Source organism: Vigna radiata, chromosome 10 (assembly GCF_000741045.1).
Source record: "Vigna radiata var. radiata cultivar VC1973A chromosome 10, Vradiata_ver6, whole genome shotgun sequence".
In the NCBI taxonomy this organism is placed as follows: Eukaryota; Viridiplantae; Streptophyta; class Magnoliopsida; order Fabales; family Fabaceae; genus Vigna; species Vigna radiata.
This window is the reverse complement of record NC_028360.1, coordinates 7,731,673-7,755,163: the sequence shown is the minus strand read 5'-3', so window position 1 is coordinate 7,755,163 and position 23,491 is coordinate 7,731,673. Positions and strand designations below refer to the sequence as shown.

At 30.3% G+C, this 23,491-nt stretch overlaps 3 protein-coding genes across 7 annotated transcripts; 1 reads left to right on the top strand and 2 right to left on the bottom strand.

Moving 5' to 3' along the window:
- Positions 1–279: 279 nt before the first annotated feature.
- LOC106775295 (peptidyl-prolyl cis-trans isomerase FKBP16-1, chloroplastic) lies at positions 280–3,587 on the bottom strand. Of its 2 annotated transcripts, none has more exons than XM_014662405.2 (8): positions 3,431–3,567; positions 2,498–2,618; positions 2,357–2,391; positions 1,893–1,986; positions 1,641–1,701; positions 894–939; positions 605–675; positions 280–505 (listed from the first exon to the last, which is right to left on the bottom strand). In XM_014662405.2, exons 1-8 carry the CDS (start codon positions 3,441–3,443, stop codon positions 413–415), a joined length of 534 nt encoding a protein of 177 aa, XP_014517891.1. In that variant the 5' UTR covers positions 3,444–3,567; the 3' UTR covers positions 280–412. The 2 variants fall into 2 exon arrangements, with proteins under 2 accessions (XP_014517891.1, XP_014517888.1); XM_014662402.2 differs by having other exon boundaries at positions 282–505; positions 2,498–2,677; positions 3,431–3,587.
- A 2,082-nt stretch (positions 3,588–5,669) lies between these two features.
- On the bottom strand, positions 5,670–10,175 carry LOC106776201 (calcineurin B-like protein 3). The gene is made up of 10 exons (XM_014663579.2): positions 9,995–10,175; positions 9,062–9,106; positions 8,824–8,978; positions 8,408–8,490; positions 8,178–8,237; positions 7,413–7,521; positions 7,214–7,266; positions 7,052–7,132; positions 6,811–6,923; positions 5,670–6,032 (listed from the first exon to the last, which is right to left on the bottom strand). The coding sequence occupies exons 3-10, from the start codon at positions 8,945–8,947 to the stop codon at positions 5,975–5,977; spliced, it is 681 nt and encodes a 226-aa protein (XP_014519065.1). The 5' UTR covers positions 8,948–8,978; positions 9,062–9,106; positions 9,995–10,175; the 3' UTR covers positions 5,670–5,974.
- A 6,291-nt stretch (positions 10,176–16,466) lies between these two features.
- Positions 16,467–23,118, top strand: LOC106776007 (formin-binding protein 4). Of its 4 annotated transcripts, none has more exons than XM_014663294.2 (11): positions 16,467–16,718; positions 17,579–17,671; positions 18,184–18,305; positions 19,009–19,757; positions 19,889–20,955; positions 21,084–21,296; positions 21,804–21,883; positions 22,011–22,103; positions 22,178–22,251; positions 22,329–22,461; positions 22,855–23,118. In XM_014663294.2, the coding sequence occupies exons 1-11, from the start codon at positions 16,634–16,636 to the stop codon at positions 22,936–22,938; spliced, it is 2,793 nt and encodes a 930-aa protein (XP_014518780.1). In that variant the 5' UTR covers positions 16,467–16,633; the 3' UTR covers positions 22,939–23,118. The 4 variants fall into 4 exon arrangements, with proteins under 4 accessions (XP_014518780.1, XP_022642265.1, XP_022642264.1 ...); XM_022786544.1 differs by having other exon boundaries at positions 16,662–16,718; positions 17,579–17,924; XM_022786543.1 differs by having other exon boundaries at positions 16,662–16,718; positions 17,579–17,933.
- Positions 23,119–23,491: the final 373 nt, after the last annotated feature.

Genomic DNA, 23,491 nt, shown 5'->3' with positions numbered 1-23,491 from the left:
TTGAAAATGTGTAATGAAGTGAGTATATTTTATATCTTAGATTGATATTTTCTTTATTTTGATCCATTATTGTAAGTAATCATGGTATAATCCTACTTGACACCAAAACAAACGATTCTACATATACACTCTAAGTTAGTTTTTTTCTTCTTAATTTACATACTATTTTAGTTTCTCAATTTCTAATTTATCAATTAGATCCCTTAAATACTACAATCATACTATTTTAGTATTTAATATTGATTTAAGACATACTAAAGTTACATAATTATTTAAAAGTAAATAAAATCACATATTTGTAACATCTAAGGTATTCAATTGATATAATTTTAAATATAATGAAATAAGAGCGCAATTAAGTTATCTAAAAAATGAAAGTAGAATTGAAAAAAAAAAGTAATAACAAGCATAACTAATTAACTGGAGGGCTCAAAATTTTCAGGAGTTGAACTTCAAAAACCAACGGCTCCTGTGCATGAGAAAAAAGGCTGCGACGAGGGCCAAACTGCAATTAACATAAACACACTTTGCAATCTAATATTACAATCAAATATAACAATTATTGAGAATTTACCTTAGCAGTTAAAAGAATATCTAATCTAACCTCTTCAGGTATTGGTTTCAAATTCTCGTTTACATATCCTGCTGAAGGTGGGATCAGTGCTCTTCTCTTTCCTAAAAGTACAAGTAAATGCCACAAAACAATAACTACAATGATAACATTAATTAATTGACCTTAATTTAACATGTTAGTTTTTATGTCATGTCCATTGTTATGTTTAAATATTGCTTGAAAGCATATGTTAGAAACCCATGTATAGATAGATTGCATGCCAAAGTTTGGAGTAAAATACATATATAACAACTTTTATACATGCCATGGAGGAACATACCACCAACTCTCATGCCTGTGAGAACCTCCTTTAAGCCCACTATCATCTGCATACGAATGCAATGCAATTAGTATAATGTGACCTCATAATTGTTTTCAAAAGAACAAGAACCAAGAATTTGAGTGTCAAGTGATCAATAATATAATCTTGTTATGACTATGGTCATGTGTTGTTTGGTGAAGCTGTTAAAGTCTAGAATGCAGAAAAATAATGAACTATTGTTATGACAACTATTTGTTTACGTTTACTTACCCATCTGCTTGATGCTGTGGTTTTCATCTGTGATGATCTTATTAAATAGATGATAGTACATGCACTGAATGATTGTGGTTTTCATTTGTGAAGATCTTATTTTATACAGGAATAAATGATAGTACATGTGTTAAGGAAGATACACAACACTAGAGAAAGTGGTTAATATCGGACACTAGGAAAAGTGATTAATACCGAAAAACATTTGTGATAATTTTTTAGTCTTAGGTTTTTCCTTTTTAATAAAGTCTGTTTGTAAAACAATATTTATTTTTGTTTACTGAGATTTTCAATAAAATAGGAATGAAGTTCATTCTAAATTATGTAATTTATATTAATTAGAGATTTTAGGAAGCAAAAAATTGGGATGTTATATTTTTCCATAGAATTAAGGAACTATTTCTAATACATCTATATGCTGGGAAAAAAAAAAAAGATCATACAACCTCATTTACATTTGAATGGTAAACATACAAGTTGAATGAAAAAACTTACCTGGTTCTCATCCAAGGGAAGTGTAACAGGTGTACTTTCTCCACTGAATTGGTCCACTGTACTATCATGAATTAGAGTATGAAACCATGCAACAGTAAGACAGGTTTGGGTCAGATAAACTGGTTTAAGGGAAATTAAGGGGGAAAATAAGAACTAGAAATTGAATAGTTGTGTGTATTAGAATACCATAATGATTTGAATCATGGCAATCAGTGGAATATCATGTAAATGAAAAATGCAGTTTGCAATTACCTGAAAACAAAGTATCCATTTGCACGCCTGCATACACAATTGAATTTAACCACATCTCCATTATGTGCTTCTGGTCCTTCCCCTTCAACAATATCTAATTTGAAAACTTGATATGAATACCTATTTATGTACAAAGACTTGTATTGATAGCTTGATTTATTTCAAACGAAAGAATAGCAAAATCACTAAAATGCATTAGAGTTCAATGATTTTATCAAGAACCAAGTATATTCACTCGTATATTTGAAGAAACATGGAAGAACCAAGTGTTGCTTAATCTTACAATGGGATGTGGGAAAAAACACATACATACTCAAATGAAAAGATAATAAGGTTGTTAGTCTTTCCATCAAACAAGAACGAAAAGTGTGAATCCTCAAAGTGTTTTTGCATCAACAATTTCTCTCATATTGCTTCATTTCACTGAAGGAATAATATAGTGGGAAAGTTTTAAAATTCTTTACCTTGAATTCTCACTCCACTAGGTAGCTTCAAAGTCCTAGATGCTTCACATAAAAAATAGTAAATCATAAATCATGATACACTAACATTTTTCATTTCACAATATTAGATTAGGTTAAAAAATGGAAGAAAGACAGACAAACCGTATGATTTCAGGTTCCTTCATGTCTGGCATAATTGGTGCAGCCAAAGCAGGAGAAGCACGCCATATCATGTGATTAATCCCCAGAAACTGAAGAACCATCCTTCTTGAAAATCTTTTCACTGTTAACATGGAGACTCTGTTAGACTCAGAATAGCGGAGTTTTGCATCCTCCAAGCACCTGGATTTATCAGAGGTTTGAAGCACTTGGTCAACAAAGATGCTTCTCAAGAAGCATAATGATAACTTTATGCATTAGAAGAATCCATTTTCATAATGAGGATCAAAGATATAAGATAAACATAAAGCACCATCACAAAAGGAAAATAGAGAAAGACATGTATGATTCTGAACCTCTTGGATATGTGCACGAAACCATCTAAAAAACAGTTTATTTAATTTCAACACATTACGATTTTTGCACAGTCCGGAGAAACTCTCCCCATTACAATAAATCAGAGCAGCCCTCTGGTGACCCCCCTCCCTAGATTGGGTGTGCCTTCTATCTTCAAGCATAATGTTTGAAAAATTGGATTGATTCTCAGAAAAAGGTTTACCATTTGGCCTCTTTCAATTTACCCTAGCAAACTTACTTCCATGGTATGTTTCTAGTTTCTCTAGAAAGAAGAATATCTGGCATTTGTCTTGAAACTGAGTTTCAATAGAAAACAGCATCAAGGTTGTTTTGCAAACTCAGTTCGTAGAATGAAATCCATTAAAATCCAGACATAGGTTTGCAAACTTTAATCAAATGATGCACTTATGGGATATAATGAAAGAATAGAAACTCTATTTCCAAAGAGAATATAATCGGAGAAATACAAAGTAGGGTAAAACTAGTGAGCTAAAAACTGCAGGGTAAACTATGATGTAAAATACAGACACATTTGGGCATAATTACTATGAAAAATGAGATTGGAAAGAAATTTCATACCTTGGAGATGCATGCACAGAAGCAGCACATGGAGATTGAACCAAGAGAAAAGGTAAAACTGCCATGCTCAAATTTCAATTTGAGAATTAAGGTTGATACTTGTATGGCCACTGAATTTCAATTATCAAACAAAGCATTATCGTATGACTCTATCCAGAAGTAAGGTACTTGATGCTGAGTATGGACCCACCAAGCCCAGAATCAGTTACTGTTTGCAACCTCCATTATAAATGCAAAGTGAAAAAGCAAAATTAAAACAGAGAGAAAATATCATAATGTTGTACTAATTCTTTTTATTTGATTAGAGAAAAAAAGAAGAAGAGAAAATTTGATTTTTGAGTATATTTTTTTAATTTCTTGTCTTTTTTTATTTTTCATTTGTTAAAAAAAGTATACATTTTTCTATTACAAATATAGGGTTTTTTTTTAACTTAATTATGTTAGAGTTTGATTCTCCCTGGTTTTTGTTTTAGTAAATTAAGTTTTTATTTTTAAAGTAAGTGAACTTGGTTTTTTTCTTTATTTATTATGTTTATTTAAATATCAAGTTTTAGTATGCATTTGAGGTATAAATATTTTTAGAAGTTCCAAAATTTATAAAATTTAAGTAAAATTAGAGTTTGATAAATAACAAACAATAATTGTTATATGTTACCATAACCATTGAAAGAAACGTAGATTTCATGCAACCTTTTCAAACTAATTATGTGTTTTGAAAATAATAATAATAATAATAGTAATTATTATTATTATTATTATTGAACAACTTCAATTTACTTTATGTGAAATTGTCTTTCTCATTAATTTTATATAAGTATTCTATGTCTTATTACATGGGGTGCAGACAGTAATTATAGGTTTGTAGGAAACACAAGCCTAAAGTTTAATATCATAGTCACGCGATCCATACCCACTATGTACATATATTATATTTGATCTTTTTAATTAAATGTTTATATTTTTTTTTATGAACTTATTTTCTTTCTATAGCTTTTTCAAGTTATAAGACACTGTAAAATTGCAAAAGAAATTCACTTAATTTTTTTTTCTTTATATTACTTAATTTACATGTTTTTTAAGGTGTATTTGGATGTATAATTCTTAATTCGGAACAAAAATTATTATCGTCCATATTTGTGAAACAGAAAAGCACTAAAACATTTCCAAAATAAGAAACTACAATAGAATGATTTATTTTAAGAATCGAGTGAGGTTTTTCCATTTTTAATAACTGCAAACATGTTTAAACTTAGTTAAAACATTAAATAATAAGGTTTTACTTTCTATTTGATGGAGAAATTCAATTTTTTGGAACATTAAAATACATTGAATCTAAATTAATTTTATTTTTCAAATGTATTATTTAGGTAAGATTATTCATTTTTTTATTTAAATAAAGTATTTTAGTTATTAATAAATTCAAAAAGTTATTTAAATATCAAATAATTTCTTATAATTAAAAATATTAATATTAAATATTGAATAACTTTTGTAATTTTTTTTTACAAAATATTTTCAAGCTTTTTCATTTTATACTTTTAAATATTTTTCTCAATTTATGTTAAACCTAAATAAAATAGTAATAGGTCAAACTCATTCAAAATTGAATTAATACTTCTTTCACAATAATTGAATTAACTCAACTAAACTCAAGTAAAGTCTAATCAATTTAGATCTAGATTGAACCAAGTATACTCTGATTACAATCGAATCAAGTTAACTCAAATCCAAATTAAATTAAATTTATTTAACTTCGATTGAATCGAGTAGATATAAATCTAAGTCAAACCAAATTAATTTAAATCCAGATTAAATTAAGTCAGGCTAACTGCACATTCAATTAAATTAGAAAGTGGATCTTAGTTTAACTAAAATCATGTCTAACCTAATTTAATCAAGACCACACCAAATTGAATTAAATTAAGTCTATCTATGTTCAACTTGAATCGACTCAATTTAAAGATGAGTTAACCCAAGTCAGATCAACATGGAACCAAGTTAAATCAAATCAAACTAAAACCATGTTAAGTTAAGTTTAATCAAATATAATGTAGATCAAATCCAAATTAAATTGAACCCAAAACATTTTTTAGATAAAGTTTAAAATTCTTTAATTTTAAGTGATCCAATTACTCTCATGAAAGAATTTCAATTTCTTTCAAAATTTATTCCTCAAACAACATATTTTATCATAAAACATTTCAAATTCTTCAAAAATAAATAAATTACCCTCTAAAAATACATTGTCTAAACATAAGCGTTTCTAAGTATTTGGGTATCTCGACCATCTTCATCAATCAATATAAAATATAAATAACAATTTAAACCAAACTCTACACAACCTTCCAATCCTAGATTTGAAAAATGGGAACCAAATCTGTCCGGAATTTGAAGAAAAAAAATGATAAAGAAAACCAGCAAAAGAATCCACAAAATAAAATATATTATTCAAAGATGTAACAAATATATGGTAAAAGTGGCATGCCCTTTTCTACACAAGCGGCCCTGCAACCCAAAAGGATGAAACCACAGGAGAATTTATCTTCAAGTATCGTCTACTTGTGAATGGAATACAAAGCTTGGAAATGTTGTGGTGATGTCCCTGCCCAAACACATTCAAAAGGATGTCAGAAAACTCCAGTGAAAGACAAAGGACAAATCAAAAAATGTTAGCAGTATACTAATACCAAATGTGCCGAAGTTCAATTTTTGCAACTCTCATACCTTTTTTTAACAGAGATTTAATGATGAGAAGTTATAAAGATATAAAGATCAATGTTATTGTTGGTGATCTCACATAAACAACTACTACGGCCAAATTCCAGTATATAAGTAAGGTGCAGTCCTTACCTTACACGTCAGTTTTATAATATACAAGTAATATGTAAGTACATCCTTACAAACCTCACCTTACACGTCAATTTTATAATACATAAACAAGATGCAGTCCTTACCTTCTACGTCGGTCCTTACCTTCTACGTCAGTTTTGTGAGATTAAGTTAAACATAAACTCAAAATGATATCAGAATCCATCATAGTCAAGTTTTTTAGAACTATTATGTCACCGTTACAGAACTCCTATCAGACTACCTATAAATATCTAATTAGACTGCCTATAAATATCTAATTTCATGCGATGTTCATTCCTTAGGAGGAGAGGATGGGTTGGAGGTCCCACATCAATTAGGGGATAATGCTGAAATATATATATATATATATATATATATATATATATATATATATATATATATATATATATATATATATATATAAGTGGGTACAATTCATCTTCCAAGTTAGTTTTGTGAAATTGAATTAAACATAATTTATCTACACTCTGGAAAATGTAATGTAAGAAAAATATAAATTCAATAATTACTTGAGATATTGAAGGGTCATGTTCTTCAGAAGTGAGGGATGACGCAGAACAAGGTTTCTCCACTCCTCCTTGTCAATCTTGCCATCATGCTTTGTATCTGCTTCCTCAAAGGTCTACACAAATCCAAAACTTTATGTTAAAACCATCCATGTGAGTTTTCAAAAAGAGAGAATGAGTCTCTTAAGACAAGTGGACACAATTAGAATTTAGAAATGTAGGTGATAGAAGAATGGGGTAAAACCTTGTCAATTATACTTTCTATAACATCATCTGATAGGTTCATGCCAGATTCGGCAAGAGTAGCTACAACCATTTGCTTCACCTGCATAAAAAAACATAAAAATCAGGCTTATCTTGAATGAAGAGAAAAAGAAAATAGAATTAAACAAAACTGACTAATTACCTCTTGCCTTTCAATAAAACCCTGCTGCTTGAGATCATACAGTTGAAAGGAAACTGAAACATGATATCATATGAGTTTAGTTTTGTTTGCTTAAAAAGGTCAGTGAAGAAAATTGAAGACTTGATTCCAATTATGCATTGTAAACACAAAATTCATGCTAAACTAATAATTGTACAAAAGAAAAAACCTTACAACATACATTCAATCTTATCATCAATAGGGGCATTTGGATGGAAAACGGAGAGAGCACGAGCAAACTCTTCAAAACCCAGTATTCCATTGTGCTTTGTGTCAAACAAATCAAATACCTAACATAATTAGAGAAGAATTCATTCTGCATGAGTTTCTGTTGAACAATCTACAAAATATAACACTTGTTTGTTTGCATATTAAGCTAAAGGCTGTAATACCATAGCATGCATTGTGTGCATACACTACTTGTGGGCAAGTAAACTAACTATTTCATACTGCATTAAATATGCCATTCTTTTAGTCACATGTACAAACAGGCACAAACTAATTTTTAAAACGACATCCCTTCTCAAGTACATAAGTTTAACATAATTTTCACAATCCTCATGTTCAGTGACCTATTCAAGCTAGTTCTAAAAAAATATGATGCACTAGTGACATAATATGCAGTATTATACACAGACTAATGAGAATAAACCATAGAATAGAGAGACAACTGAACATCAAGAAATGATCATGACTAGACAAGGTGATTGATATAGTTGTCAAACTTCTAAAAAGGTTTTCTTGGAACATAGTGACCAATAATATAACAAAGAGGGGAGGACTACAAAAATTTCAGTCATTACATTAAGCATTAGACAGAGAACCAATTTTTTTTTTCTGTGTATCTGTGCGTATATTAACCTGATATGACCATGGAAAGAGACTTTCATGCGTCAAAATAAAGATATTTGCATAGGAAATTAATAAAATGAAATGAAAGCAATACCCGATCGGCAAAAAGACTTTCTTTTTTGTTTGTCTTGAACAACGCTAACTGAAACTCTTCCTGTAAATGATTTCGTAAAGTTGAGTATAACATCTAATGGAGTTTCTAAAACTAAACCAAAAGTAAATGACAAAATAGAACAATAGAATAAACAGCATAGATAAAGAATGATATATAAAACTATTAGACATGTACTTTCTTTCGTTGTTGGAAAATGCTCAACTATGTACCTTGTTAATCAAGCCATCATCAATAACAGCACTGCTGATCTTTTTGAAGAGCTCATAAAGTGCTTCTATTTCACTTACACTGACTGCGCATACAAGAAACATATTGCTATATTTCAGTACAAAAATAAGTATTTATTTCCTAGCAGCAATGTTAGAGGCAACAGAATCCATCATTACAAACAAAATATTTATATCTTTTATACTAATGCTTTTCTTCTTTTTTTTTTGGTTCATTGCCACTAATTAATTACCTCAAAATATGGTGGAATAATAGAAGATAAAGGAATTCAGAAGTGTATATTCTCAGTAAAAACACATAGGTTGAAAAATCAGAATCAATTTGTAATCTAATTATGTAAGAACAAAAATGACAAGTAATGAATTATAAACATAAAGTAATAAGGGTAAGTACGTACACACTGTCTCTCTAGCAAGAAGTTCAGGATCTTCAAGGCCTCTCGGCTGGTTGTATATGTCCAGATCACAACATCTCAATATGGAAGCAAATAAAGGCTTTAATCCCTCTAAGCACTGCAACATGATATCTTTCGCAAATCAGAACACTCCATAACTGTTCCAAGAATAAATCAGTTAGAAATTCCATTTAGTTCATCCATCATAAAGTCATTATAATCAGGCACAAGGCAAACGAACCTTTTAACCATTTCCAATTCCGGTGAACAATCCCAAATGCAAGATCTGAAAAGGTAACAAGAGAAAAAGAAACCTAGTTTCAGACTTGAAACATGATATAGATGACATTTTCATATCAGAAGGTACCCAAATTGAAAATAAAGTAACACCACTAGTTCCACTTTGAACCACATGCTGAACTCATTGAAAACTCAAAGTACTTATCACCACGTACTACAAGCAACAACATTCAAGACTATAAACCGTGCATTGTTTTCTTCCTTTCACTTTGAATCACAAGAAAATGTGCATAAAAATTCACATTTCCATGATGTGTGTAAATATATATTGACACTTCTTAACCTAGTTACAAAATTTCCGATGTTGAAGTAAATTTCCACATATATTTGATAAATTAATAGCATTAAGGAAATCAGCATAGCACCATACATGAACAACTACAAAAATAGAAACAAACAAAACCTTACTCAGCAAGATGGGGGTAATGCTACATTGGTCTTATGCCCATATTAAAAACAAATTTTCAGTAAGCCCATAATCTTCAAAACACAAACATACAATTACTGATAATTGACAAACTAAGAATCCATGACCCCACATCAAGCTCCTTACACAAATCCTCACAAAGTCGCCTTTGAGCAACATCAGATTTAAATTTCAATCACCCCACATAAAAAGTTACAAACTTTAAAGGTGGCCAGATTATGAATTCAGGACAATTCACAGCTCACACATATCCACCACCTCACAAGCATGAAAAAAACCCATCGATCTACGGGAACCGGCACCGAATCAAGACATAAAATAAAAGAAACAAAATTTACAGAAAACTCAAGAACCCCACATCAAAATACACCATAAAATCAAGTTATGAAGCTTCGACCATGATTGAAAAGCAAACAGCCCAGAAGGGTAGGGGGAAAAAAATCAGACCTTGGAGGCAGAAGATCAGACACCAGAAAAGGAAAAAGAAAGTGCGTAGAAGATTTGGAGAAGTGAAGGGTTTGGTTGGAATTAAAAGGAATTTGTGGAAGTGGGATGGATGATTGGGAGGAATGTGTTTATGAAGGTGACGCAAGTGATGTTGTCGATGACAGATAGAGTACAACCCACAAGAACCTCTGACAATTTATTTTATATCAAAGGTTACCTCAATTTTTCATATCATAAACTTATCTTTAAAAAATTAGTAAATAGAAGATAAGTTACCTATAAAATATTTCAAATTACCAAATAATCCCAAGTTGTTACAAATTTAGTTTGATTTCAAAATCAGTGAATTTTTTTACAGTTTGATTCAAAACTATAAGTAGAAGTTTAATTTTGGAAAGTGAGGTTTCCATTCTTGATATTATATTTTAATTAAATTATTATTTATTTTTTTATAAATGTTAATATGGTCTAACAAATAAAATGCTTAAATTTCTTTGTCAAGAGACTAAAAAATGAACATGCAACAAAAAAATTGGTACTTAGTAACTTAACAATGCTCAGTTACTATCTTATTAAATCATAAATATCTAATGAAGTTATTTGTTGAAATAATTAAGGATAAAAAATAACATAAATATACCGTTTTATACTGTAGTTAGTATAAATTTAATTTTTTTAACCAATCAAATGTATTTTTTAGTATTTTTTATTTTTTTTAGTTTTTATTTTTATTCATGGATTTTTGTTTTGTACTTTTATATTGTGTATTTTAGAGTTCATCTTATACTACATTTTTATATATTTTCAATCTAATTTAAAATATAATAAAAATAGCATACTTTTAAATGGATATGATATGGCCGTTATATCAATTAGAATATAGCACCAAATAGCATACTTTTGAAGCTGAAATAGTATAATAATTAAAATAAACAGTGTAGTATAAAAATATTCATAACTTAGTAATAAAATCAAAGGAGTTTGGTATCTATCGTATTTTTAACTTAATTTATCCTTTTAACTTTTAACCCTAAACTAAATTTTAATAATTTATTGAAAATTCTTAATAGTTAAAAAATAATTTTTATTCTAACTAAAATTGTTTCTCAGAAAAAAAATATTTATATATTCAAAGATGTTTTAATATGAATGTTGAGTATAATATAATTTGTATTTATTGTTATAACATAAATTATAATGCACAAATCAGAAAGAAAAATCTATATTATTTCTTCCAAATATTTTTAATATTATTTTTCTCTAAATATTCTTAGATATTGTTTCTGCCTAAATATTCTTATTGTTTATACTCTCATATTCAAATATTATGTTGTTAATATTATTAATATTACTTATCTTATAATATATATTTCATTAGACTCCTATTTATCCTTCAATGTTTTCAAAAAACTATTTTATCTCATCTTTTTCAAACATATTTGTTATTCTTAACTATATTGTTAGTTAATATTTAAGTTATCTATTATTGATTTATTTTATGCTTTTACATTCTCATCTCGTAATTCATATTCTCTAGTGAAAACAATATAAATATTTTATGACCTCACGTTCCATAAGAAAGGAACTTCTAAAACAAAGTATCAAATAAAATCATAATTTTTAAGCCTTTTCCAACTGTTTTTTAAAGCTGTTCTTTAAAATATATATATATATATATATATATATATATATATATATATATATATATTATTTAGTTTGGTATATAATATATATTTTATAAAACATAATAAATATGTTTTCAGTTAAAGTTAAAAGTAAAATTAAATTTTTTTTATTCAAACTTTAACATGATTTAGTTTTTAAATTTTAAAAATAAATAAATAGTCTTTTTAATTTAATTGTATCAATTTTTTAGCATATTAAATAATGTCTTATGTTAACTTTTCACGTTTTAATTCAAATATAAACCTATAATATCATTTGATATATAAAAAAATTAAAGTTGTTGAATTAAAAAAATTATATCTAATATTTTTTAAGTTTAAGACCCAAACATATAAAAATTTTAAATATGAATAAATTTAAATTTCAAAACACATTTAACCTTTATTTTAATTATATAAAAGTATTACAAGATATGTACTTCATATATCACATATTCACATTTTTTTTCTATCACATAATTGACATATTTATTCAAGACCTAAATTCATATTATTAATTAAACCGCTTACTTTTAAAAATTATTTTTAAAGTATTTTTTAAACTAAAATAATTGACCATATACATATCTTATATTTTTGAATATAATTATAACTAAAATTAATAAAAATAATTGCATAAGTCATTTAAAGCTTAACTAATAATTTGATCTTTATGTTCAAAATTATATGTAACAATCCAGAAAAATAGAGTATTGAGTTTAATAATGAAACTTAATTTTTGATATAAAAATAATTTAATAATATAAATAAAACTTCATAAGTGCATCTCATTATCTAAAATACACATTATTTCATTAAAACTTATTATCTGAGTTTCCTTTTTATTCTCTCTAAGATTTTTAATTCTCAGATATTGGTTTGACGATCAAGAGGTGTAAGAGACTAGAGTCGTGAGTTCTCCATTAATTACCAATAAGTTTTTCCTATAGAGTAAATTAGTTTTCTGCCCATTTTCTTTAATTCTTAATTTAAGACATATGCGTATAGAAATTTTCGTATGTGTCACTGAATCCATCTATCTAGTTATTTGCCAATCAGTGGTCCTAAGGACCTATCCCAATCATGATTATGTGGTTTGTAGGCTTTTTTTGAGTTATCTAAGTTGGAGTAAGGGTAGTTTTTCTTTGTAAAATTGTTGTAGCCTTCCAATAAGGTAAGGGAAGCTAATGTTGTCCTTATTTTCATATTATGATACATGAATGTTGTAAAGATTTATGTTTGACTGAATGTGTTGTAATCAAAATAATTTATGAGTGATGTTTGTATGATGAAGTGTAATATTTGTCATGTTTGAGATTTGATGTTAGTTGAATGTTTCTTGTTGTTGAGTTATAGTCAATTAAGTATAAAAACTAATGTAGGATTAAAGGTAGTGAAAGATAATTGTTGAGGGGCTATTTTGGCTTGAAATTTGGGGTTTTAATAGGTGAAATTCTAGATAAGCCATTTTGGAGTGATAATTGATATTTGGTAATTGGTTTAAGGTCTTTTAAAACTTATAGGAGTTCTTAGATAACCAAAAAGGTTAAGTTAAATTGTGAAGTATTAATTTAGTTAATTTTAGACTTGTTTTGTGTGTTAAAAAGGGGTTTTGGTAGGTAAGATTTTGAAGGAGTTGTTGGATAGGGAAAACAAAGGTTTGAGTCCAGTTTTTAGGTCATTTAGAATTTACTTAGATAGTTGGTTTGGGTCAAAATGTGCTTAGGAATGACAAAATTGAATTGTGAGAGTTGAAGTGGTGTTTGGTGTATGAGAATTGAATTTCATGACAAAATGAGTATGATTGTGAGTAAGTTAAGTCATAAATAGGTTGAGGAAATTCATTTAAGTTTAAAATGTCGAAATTGGATCCATAATTTTTGGGAGTTAGGTTCAAGGTAGAAAATTTAAGGTTGGTAGGTTCAAATTATGCAGAATTGATATTTTACAATCTAGTTGAGCGAGTATAGTGCTAAACGAGTAGAACTATAACCAGTTGAGCGAGTGTAGGCGTTGAGCGAGCATAACCTACTATTTATGTATTCGCAGAGTGAGCTATAGGGGCTGAGTGAGTTAGTTTGAGGAAGAAGTTAGTTATAGCAGTGGATAGGCGAGAGTCCTTGCTGAGTGAGAAAGTTTTCTTTTTGTTAAGTGAGTGTAGGCATTAAGTGAATAAAACCATATTTAGCCGAGTGAGTATAGGCACTGAGCGATTTGTTCAGATCATGTTTGAGTCTTTCTTTCTTTTGCTTTCTTGTAGCTTTGAACTATGTTAAGACTTTGAGGATTGTGTAAAAGCATGTATTGAATTATATGATAGTTTACTCTTGAGGTTATGTATATATTTAAAGTATGGTTTGAAAGGAGTTTCTAGGATGAAATTCTCGGTTGGTTGTTTCAAGTTTTGTATGTACAAATGTAAGAAACTCAGTCTTAGGGGTTATTCTGACATGTCAAACCAAATGTATCATGTATTATATGTTAAAATTTAAAGTGTCACATGTCAAACCAAATGAATCTTAATGTATAAGATAACAAATTTTTTTAGGCATGACATGACATTATCATTAGTTTAATGAAAATAACTAATTTAACTCTATTTAAACTATACTGGAACACATGAAAATTTAAGAACCAAATTATTAACTAAACCATAATATAAAAAAATAATTTCATCATTAAAACTGAACAAACATTATGCACATGTAAAACTTTCAAATAATAAACATCACCATTAATTTTATGAAGTTCAACTCTTAAAAATTCATCAATTATTTATTATCACAATTACATGTAAAACTTCGCCAACCAATCAATAATTAAATATTAAATAATTAGATATTTGACTATTACTTGAAAAACACGACTTATTATCTAGTTAAATACACAATTTACAAAACTTCATACAATTAATATATTAAAATTAAGCTTTTGATATTATATAGTGAAAATTTCAATAAGGCATCTTAAAATACAACTGAGAACGAAAATTTACTAGTAAATTATACACATTTATATACAAAAATATTCATTAGATGGTCATGAAAAATTAAAAAGAAAAAGGGGAAATTTTTGAAATTGAAAGTTCAATAAAATTGGAAGAGTTAAGCAAGGGTAGGTGGAACAACTACTAGTCTTACAACCAACACTTTACAACCAGAAAAGGGCTTTCTTTTTCTTCCTAAGTAAGGGTAGCAACTACAACTTCTCAATTATCAAACCCCTTTTCTACCCAAATAAATCATAATCACAATTATTTAAAGCAACTTCATTTTAACATTAAAATATTAATTTGCAAGATGCTATAAGAGAAAAACTTGTACCTTTGTGTTGTTTGAAATGTTTTGGAGGATTACATCATATGATTGTGTCATGAACTTTGTCCCACACATTTGTAAGATGTTTTACTCAGTTTCAAGATATAATTGATTTCCAACACAATGTAGACATAAAGTAAGTTGAAGAATTAAATCAATGAAAAATATTTGAATTAAATTACAATGATAATATTAGAAAAGGATAATCATATGATTAGTTTATTTTAAATGTGGGTCGAATTAAATATGACTCACCTAATTCATTTAAAAAGATAATAAGAGTGAATTCATTATAATCCACCACTAATAATTTTTTATTGATTTTTTATAATTTTTTAGAAGTTTTTTTATTATAATTATTTAATATTTTTTATTATGTAAGTTGGAATGTTTATTTATAATATTTAAATAGTTTAGATTTTTAATGATTGTTATTTAACCAGACTGTTATAAACATATAAAACTAATAAATTCAAAATTATAAATTTTTGATAAAATTGCTTTCAACTTTTTAGTAGTTTCATCTGCATTAAGTCAAATTGAGTTTCAACAAACATTCTAAATTTAACATATTATTAATTGTTAATCAAAGAAAAATTCCCTTAAAAGTGACTTCTATAGTAAGTAATAAATATACAAAAGTTGGTGAATATCAAAATGATAGTGACTTAAGCTAACAGAACTAAATAAAACAAAACTTTAATACTAAATGAATTGAAAAAACCACTTTTCTTAATTAATCAATCCAACATTAAATTCAAATACTAATAAGAAAATAAATTTAGAGAATTTGAGAGAAAAGGAAACTTATTTTAATTGAAAGAAGATTGGTCATTTAATCATTGTGTACTCCATGCTAGAATATGATATTGATAGGATGTTGAAATAGATAATTGATAACAATTAATTAAACTAAGAAATTCAAAAGAGACATGGAAAGATAAAAGTTAAAAAGATAAAGTTTCTTAAGAAAATAATGAAGAAAGAGAAAAAAAAAAGATATTGAATCTCAGGCGTCTTATGGAATAAAGTTATATATAATTAAAAATTAAAAACCAAAATTAAGAATATTGTAAAATTTAAAAATATAATTAAACCTAATAAGATACATTAATGAAATAAAAAATGCAAACCTCAATATCACACAGAAATAAAAAGAAAAAAAGAAAAAAAAGAAACTGCTACTACTTTTATCTCAAATTATTTGCAGTTTTAATAATTTTATTTAAAAATTATATATCTTCACAGATGATAATATATTATTAATTAATATTTTTTAAAATTTATATTGTATACATTTTTTCAATAATTAACGAATAAGTGTAGTAAATGAAATGTATTTATTGAAGTAAAATAGTTTTAGTAATAAGTGTATTAAAATGATTTATATTATTTATGCCTTTGACTTTTCCACGTGGCGCTCAAATATGAAGACACTATACGTATTAATGAGCTTGGCATGGAACTGCAGAGGAACCATATCCGAGTTGCTCGACCCGTATATTTGAAACCGTACCAAGTGACCCGATTTGTTATCATCTGCTTTGTTCGTTTTTGGTTATTCTGAGACTAAAAAGCAAAAAATCACTGCAAACAAACCCTAAAATCTGCAGCTCGGTTTCCTCTACTGTTGAATCGAAAATCGAAGAGCGAATCGAATGGGAAAGAGAAAAGAGCGTCGTCTCGCCGCTCTCAGCAACTCTGGTCGCCGAGTTAAACTCGATCTTTTTGCGGAACCCTCTGGTAGTCACTATCTTTGCTTCCTATAACCTCTCTTTTGAATTTTCAATTTTTTATTCTGTGATCTTTGTCTTATTAGTTCGAATTCGAAAACCCTAATTTTGGTCCATATATTTGCTGATTATGATTTTGTTTTTTAATTTGTACTATTACTGTTTTCTAAGGTTTTGTTAGAGTTTAATTGAGAATGAAAGTAATATGATATGTACATGAATTTCGAGCGAGATAGTTTATCCATTTCAATGTCTATAGGATCTTTTCCCTGTTGTATTATTTTTGCTTTCTACTTTTTTTCTTCATTTTTTTTCTTTTATTTTTTACTGGAAGTGATTGTAGTATGACTTGTTCGTGGTTAGTATATCGTTACGAGACTGGAATGAGTTGATATATGCATGTTACAATGATACTTGTCTTATCTCACCAGACTGTATTGTTCATGGTTTCCGGGGTTTCTCGCACGTGTTTTTTTTTCCCATTGTCATTGGTTGAAATTAGGTGTGTGCTGTTGTTACATATGTTTTTGTCTTAAGCGAAATAAGATGTTTAGAGTTTTCACATATTTAGGCACTATCTGTTGGCTAGTTTCTGTCCATGTTTTAGTTATTTTTTGTGTCTGAAAAATAATTGGCGCAAGTGCAATGCTCTGGAATGCGCATGACTTGTAGAACTATGCACAAAACATATTTTATTGTAGTGGATTACTGATTTTGAAAACCTATGCTTTGAGCTGTTGAGCGTAATACACCTGTCAAAGAGGATGTCAGTTTTTTTTTTTTTTTTTTTTTTTTGAGAATCAAATTATGGAATGGCTTTTAATACATTTCTTTACTTCATGCCATGTTCTTAATCTGATACCTCTCCAGGAGAGTTGGGTGGCTCCACTCTACATGGTGATGCTGGAGGAGATACTGATTCTCAACATCGTGATGGGTTACCCAATTCACCCTCGTCTTCAGGTGGGTTCTGTCAGTTTTCTCAAAAGGACTATATTTAGAGGACATGAGTGCTCAACATTAAATTGGTGGAAATATGGATCTATATATACAAGACATGTTTTGTTGTTTGCCCCAAGAAACTGTTCGCAGACTGTAGGGCTGCTGTGTGGTCTTGGGAATATTCATTTCAGATGAGGTCGGCCCTGCCACTTTGAAATATGAATGACTCGTAATCTCGTTTTCCCCCCTTTGGCTGCATCAAGGGATTACTGAGGTTCAGACGGTAAAAAGTTTTATCGGTTCGTATGTTTTTGATTTTATTTGCTTAATGACTAACTGACATTTCCCATTGTAACAGGTGACTTAGATTATGCAAGCTAAAATGCTTGTGAATCTATTTTCCATCCTTGAGTTGCTTTTTGTCTTGTCAATTGTAGCACATCTTTTTAATAGTTTTTTTAAGGCTCTTGCTATTTCATGGTCAATAATCCAGCATTTCTGTAGTTTCTAACATGCTGGCATCTTGTCTTCAGGTCAACAAGAACCGCAAAATCCCTTGCTGCTACTTGGACAATATAGTGATGATGAAGGGGACGACAGATCAAGCAAAAGGCTTAATGATGCGAATTTGCAAAGCCCTGTGCTCAATGAAGAGGTATTCTATGACCTACTAGATATGTGTCTGAGCTTCATTTTTTGCAGTGCTTAAATTGATATTTCTTGATTTTAATAATATTCTAGATTGAATCTCTAATGGTAAGGAGGGGTGTGCCGCCAATACTTGGCTTGGTTCCATGTTAGTGTTATATTTGAATTGCTCTTTTTTGGACTAATTGTAGGCTACTGTTATTTGAGAGAGTGATATCCTGTTTTCTTGATGGCTATGAATTACGAATTTTTGTGTCTATCATTCGTTAGTAAATTTTGTAAAATTTTCAGCTCTTGTACTATTTTATTTTCTGGTGTCCTTTGCTTGAGGTCCACTTTTCTGATGCTATAATATGAATTTTTTAATTTTTTATTTGATGCTTATTATGATTTGCAAAAGTTTGAGTACTTCTTTTGAATGGAATTCTGCTTACCTTGTTCATAATATAACATAATATTCCGTTTTAACTTGTTCATAATATAATATGATATTCATATTTATTTAGTGCTTCTATCTAGAAGTATGAGTTGTGTACTCATTTTTTACGTTTCATTGCATTGTTTGATATTTGTATATTCCTGAGCATTGACCCAGTCATAATTAATTTGAGGAAATATTGTCTGTGGAATGTGGGTGGTGCTTAATCCTACAGTGAGTAAGCTGTGTTTTTATTTACTATTTATATATTTTACTGTTTTATTTTTGTCAGGGTAAGGGTGACCTTGATGAAGGCTCCAAAGATGTGAATATCAGCGTCTCTGCAGATCTTGTTCCTCAAAATAACGAACAGCAAAATGCAATGCCAAATTCTGCTTCAGTTGATGCTGGATCCTGTGAAAGAAATGAAAGTCACGGTGTTACTGGAAATTTGGAAAATGGAATGGTTTCCAAAGATCAAATATGTGTCTCTGAAAGTTTTGATGAAAGAGTTGTCACTGATGTTGGTATGGGGTGGAAGATCGTGATGCATGAGGAAAGCCAAAGCTATTACTACTGGAACACTGAAACCGGTGAAACTTCATGGGAAGTGCCCCAGGTCTTGGCTCCTGCAGATCAGATGGCTAATGACTTGATACCTCATGCTTCTGTTAATGATAAAACGGAGGGTGCTGCTGTTGGTGATAGTTCCAGTGTGCTCTCAACTGTTAGGCTGGACACTTCTGCTGCTTTCACTGCTGACACTTCTTTGGATGCTACAAGGACTTCTCATAAAGAGTTGTATGGTCATGGGTCCCAAATGAATGAAGGTAGTGTTGAATGTAGAAGTCAAAATCAGGGTTCTGATGTTATTGGTAATGAATTGACAAGAGATGACGGTCATATGAGTATATTAGAAGGTGAACATCAGTCATCTGTTTCCAAGTTTAGTGTTGAAGAACAGCAAGTGGACATTGATCTTCCTTCTCGTCTTGTGAGTCAGTGTGAGAGTTTGTTAGAGAGGCTGGAATCACTGAAAAAGTATGTATATAATGTTAGCGGCTCTTTATTATTTATTTTCAGAATTTTGTTTGATTATTTATTTGTTTCATAGTGTGAAGAGCTTATTTCTTCCTGTTCCAGATTTAAGTAACTAACAGAATACTGCACAGGTCAAAGGAAAATCTGCAAGGCCAGGAATTCCTGTCAAAGTACATGCTAGAGATCGAGATTAGGCTCTCTGATATTAGGTTTCTTGCTTCACACGGATCATCTTTGCTTCCTTTCTGGGTGCATTCTGACAGAAAGATAAAATTGCTTGAAAGTTTAATCAACGATGATTTGCTTGAAACTGGTAAATCTTCACATGATGAAGTTGAGGATAAAGATGTCCTTGTCTCTGAAGAATTGGGGGACCAACTGAATGCTATGGAACATGAGTCTGAGGTAGATCAAAGTAAGAGCAAAGGGAGCCTTCTTACTTCTGAAGCTTGTAATGGATCTCAGGTTGATGGTTCAGCTGTAGTTGTAAAAGATATCAACAATAATTTTTTTACCGATGGCCAGCATGGTCCATCGTCTAGTTCTCCTGGTAGTCATATGGAAACATGTGTAGAGATTAATTCAAAAGTTGAAGCAGTTATAGATCCTCAGGAACCAATTCATAAACATGGGTATGTATCCGGTGAGGATGTTGATATGGATGTTGATATGGAAGTCGAAGATATGAATTCCTCAGACAATACTACTGTCATGGATGTGCCTGTTGCAAAGGATTCTGTGCACATAGATCAAGTGGTTCAGTTGAATCCTCCTATTGACTACCATTCTGTGTTGCTTGAGGAGGGTGAGTTTGTTGTTCCTCCCCCACCAGATGATGAATGGATTCCTCCTCCACCCCCTGATAATGAGCATGTGCCTCCACCACCACCACCAGATAGTGATCAGGTGCCTCCTCCACCTGGTGATCCGCTACCACCATCTTATAGTATTCTACCTTCTTATGCTGAGACAGGGCAGCCCCTTTCCTATGCCCAATATACTCTATCTTATCCTGGTGTTGCTGTTGAATATTATGGTCAGACAGCTGCTGAAGTGCCAAGCAGTAATATATATGGACAAATTGCTATGCCCCCTGCACAGATTTACTATAATAGCACGATTCCTAACATGTATAGTGAAAATCCTCAAGTTATGATCAATCCAACTGACACTGGTGCTTATTATGATGTTCAAGATGGTAGGTTTGTATTGGTACCGTATGACAGTGAAGCAATTTCTATTTTTCTATTACTGTAAATATTCCTGTCCGAGTCTGAGTAATTCCAACATTTCTTTAAATCAATGTGGTTCCCTTTAATTTTTCAGGAGCTGGTTCAAAGCCCATACCTGCTATCAATATTAACGGTTCTGGTATTGGTGGGGCCAACTGGGTATCTAGTGATGTCCCGTCCACCTCATCTAGTATCCAGGCACCTGCAACTGTTTCAGTTGATGAAGGTGTCTCATTACCTCCGGCTTCTTCTGAAACAACTGCAGAAAATAATGCCTCATCAGTAGTTTCTAAAGCCCAATCTAAAGGTACAGATTTCAAGCAAGAGTCAGTCTAGTGTTACTGGTTGGTTGGTCCTGTTTCAAATTCAGTTTGTAAAGTTGAGAGGCTGATTAGTTTTGTTCGCAATCTAAGGGTACTAGAACACATTCCTAGGTTTATTAGGTATTATATCATGTTTTTAATAATTGACTATATTCAGTTGCAAGTACTTGGTAGTGTCGTTTTAACCTTCTTCCTCCCTCGTATTGGCTGACGGTAATGAGTGGTTTATTTGTATGCACGCCTTTCCTTTGTGGATTGTGAGGTTAGTTCATGTTTTCAAATTGTCCACTCTTAGACAATGCATTTTTGGTATTCTTGATAATTAGGTTTATTTGTTTTTCAAGCATCTGCATACAGTTTCTTCCTAATTGTTTTTATTCGTTCATCCTTGTAAATTTGAAATGTAATTGTTAAATGATGCTTGTGCCCGTGAAGCTACATGATAAATAGCAATCCTGCCATTCTTGATTCTTATCTTTCCTTGTTTTCAGTTGCTCGCACTAGGAAGCGAGCGGTTGCAGTTGGATCCTCGTTAAAGTCTAATAAGAAGGTTTCAAGTTTGGTAGACAAGGTAGGATTTTTTAAATTAAAAAAAATATGTAGATTTTCTTATTCCATTTGCTGTATTATTTCCTCTTCAATGTGAAATTGATATTAGTTTCTAATATTTGACCTTTCTGGTCTCTTTCTGTTATTAGTGGAAGGCAGCTAAAGAGGAGATGCTTGAAGAAGAGGACGAACCTGATAGTGTGTATGAGGCCTTAGAAAGAAAGCGCCAAAGGGAAATAGAGGTTTGCATGTGGAACTTACCTTCATTAAACGTTTCAGTCTTCAGGATCTGTTTCTCAATTTCCTTTGATTTTAGGAGTGGCATGCCAAGCAAATTGCAAGTGGAGAGGCCAAAGATAATGCTAATTTTCAGCCTCTTGGTGGTGATTGGTATGGAACTCCACAAACCTTTAATTTCACATTATCCCTTGTCCATCTTGCACAATAATTAGATTTCTTGTTTTCAGGCGAGAGAAGGTCAAACGCAAGAGAGCACAAGCAGCAAAAGAATCTGGTAGCAAACAGCAAGATGCTATTAAGCAGAACCAACAACAGTCAGATCTGACGGAACTCGCCAAGGGTCTCCCAAGTAATTGGCAGGTGTGTTTTCATTAAACTTTTCAATGCGCTCTTTAAAACAATCGCATTCAGTATATTAGTTTGTGAAATGCTGCTGCAATATCTGTTGCCCTCACTTCTAGAGAGAGAAATTTGATTTGAGAAGGATGGGTTAAAAGCACTTCTGATTACAGAATTTATATTTCTTGAACTGAGCTAACTTGGGGTAACCACTTTTCTTGAGTGTTTTCAACTACTAGTAAACTTGTTTCTATTTCGCGTTTTTGTACCCTTTGAGTCGTGTTTGGTTGTGATTTTCTTAAGCAAATAGTAACAAGTCATCACCGTAACTTCTATGCACCGAACCTTATTCATTTTCTCTATAAACCATGAAACTGAGTCATTTTGTCTTACTCATTTTTACTTGGTATTCAGGCTTATTGGGACGATAGTACAAAACAGATTTATTATGGTAACACCATCACCTCGGAGACAACATGGACTAGGCCGACAAGATGAGCTAACAAAGGATTTTAATGCTTAGAACTTTTTGTTTCTCTTTTCCTCGTATTGTGTTAGTAGGCTTTAATTAGTGTCTGGGGGGCATGCTAGAAAACCAAGATATTTGATTTATTCCTGACCTTTATATGTATGCGAAAGCGCATTTCTAAATAGCAGCGCACTTTTTTTGTTTGAAAAGGTGGTGGTGGTGGTGCAGAATTGAACCATGGTAAATATTGTTATTGTGGACCATTTTTGTGTATGTAAGGTAGAAAAATAAAACTTAGAAAAGAAAATGATTTTTTATTTGTTAATTTTAATTTATGAAAAAGTTTAAGATAATTTTTTTTTTTTATTTCAAGTGTTTGTTTTTTCTCTATGAAAAAACTTGTCGAAATAGAAGTATTGAAATTTCACGGAAACTGGTTTGCAATATATAATATAGATGAGCCTTGGAATTGAAAATAATGAAAATCAGTTGAAATGTGTAAAATCTGGTGAAAATCAACGATCAACCGTTTGCAGCATTCGCTTTGTCTCAATTTAAAGAATTTGTGGAGACAAACTCGTT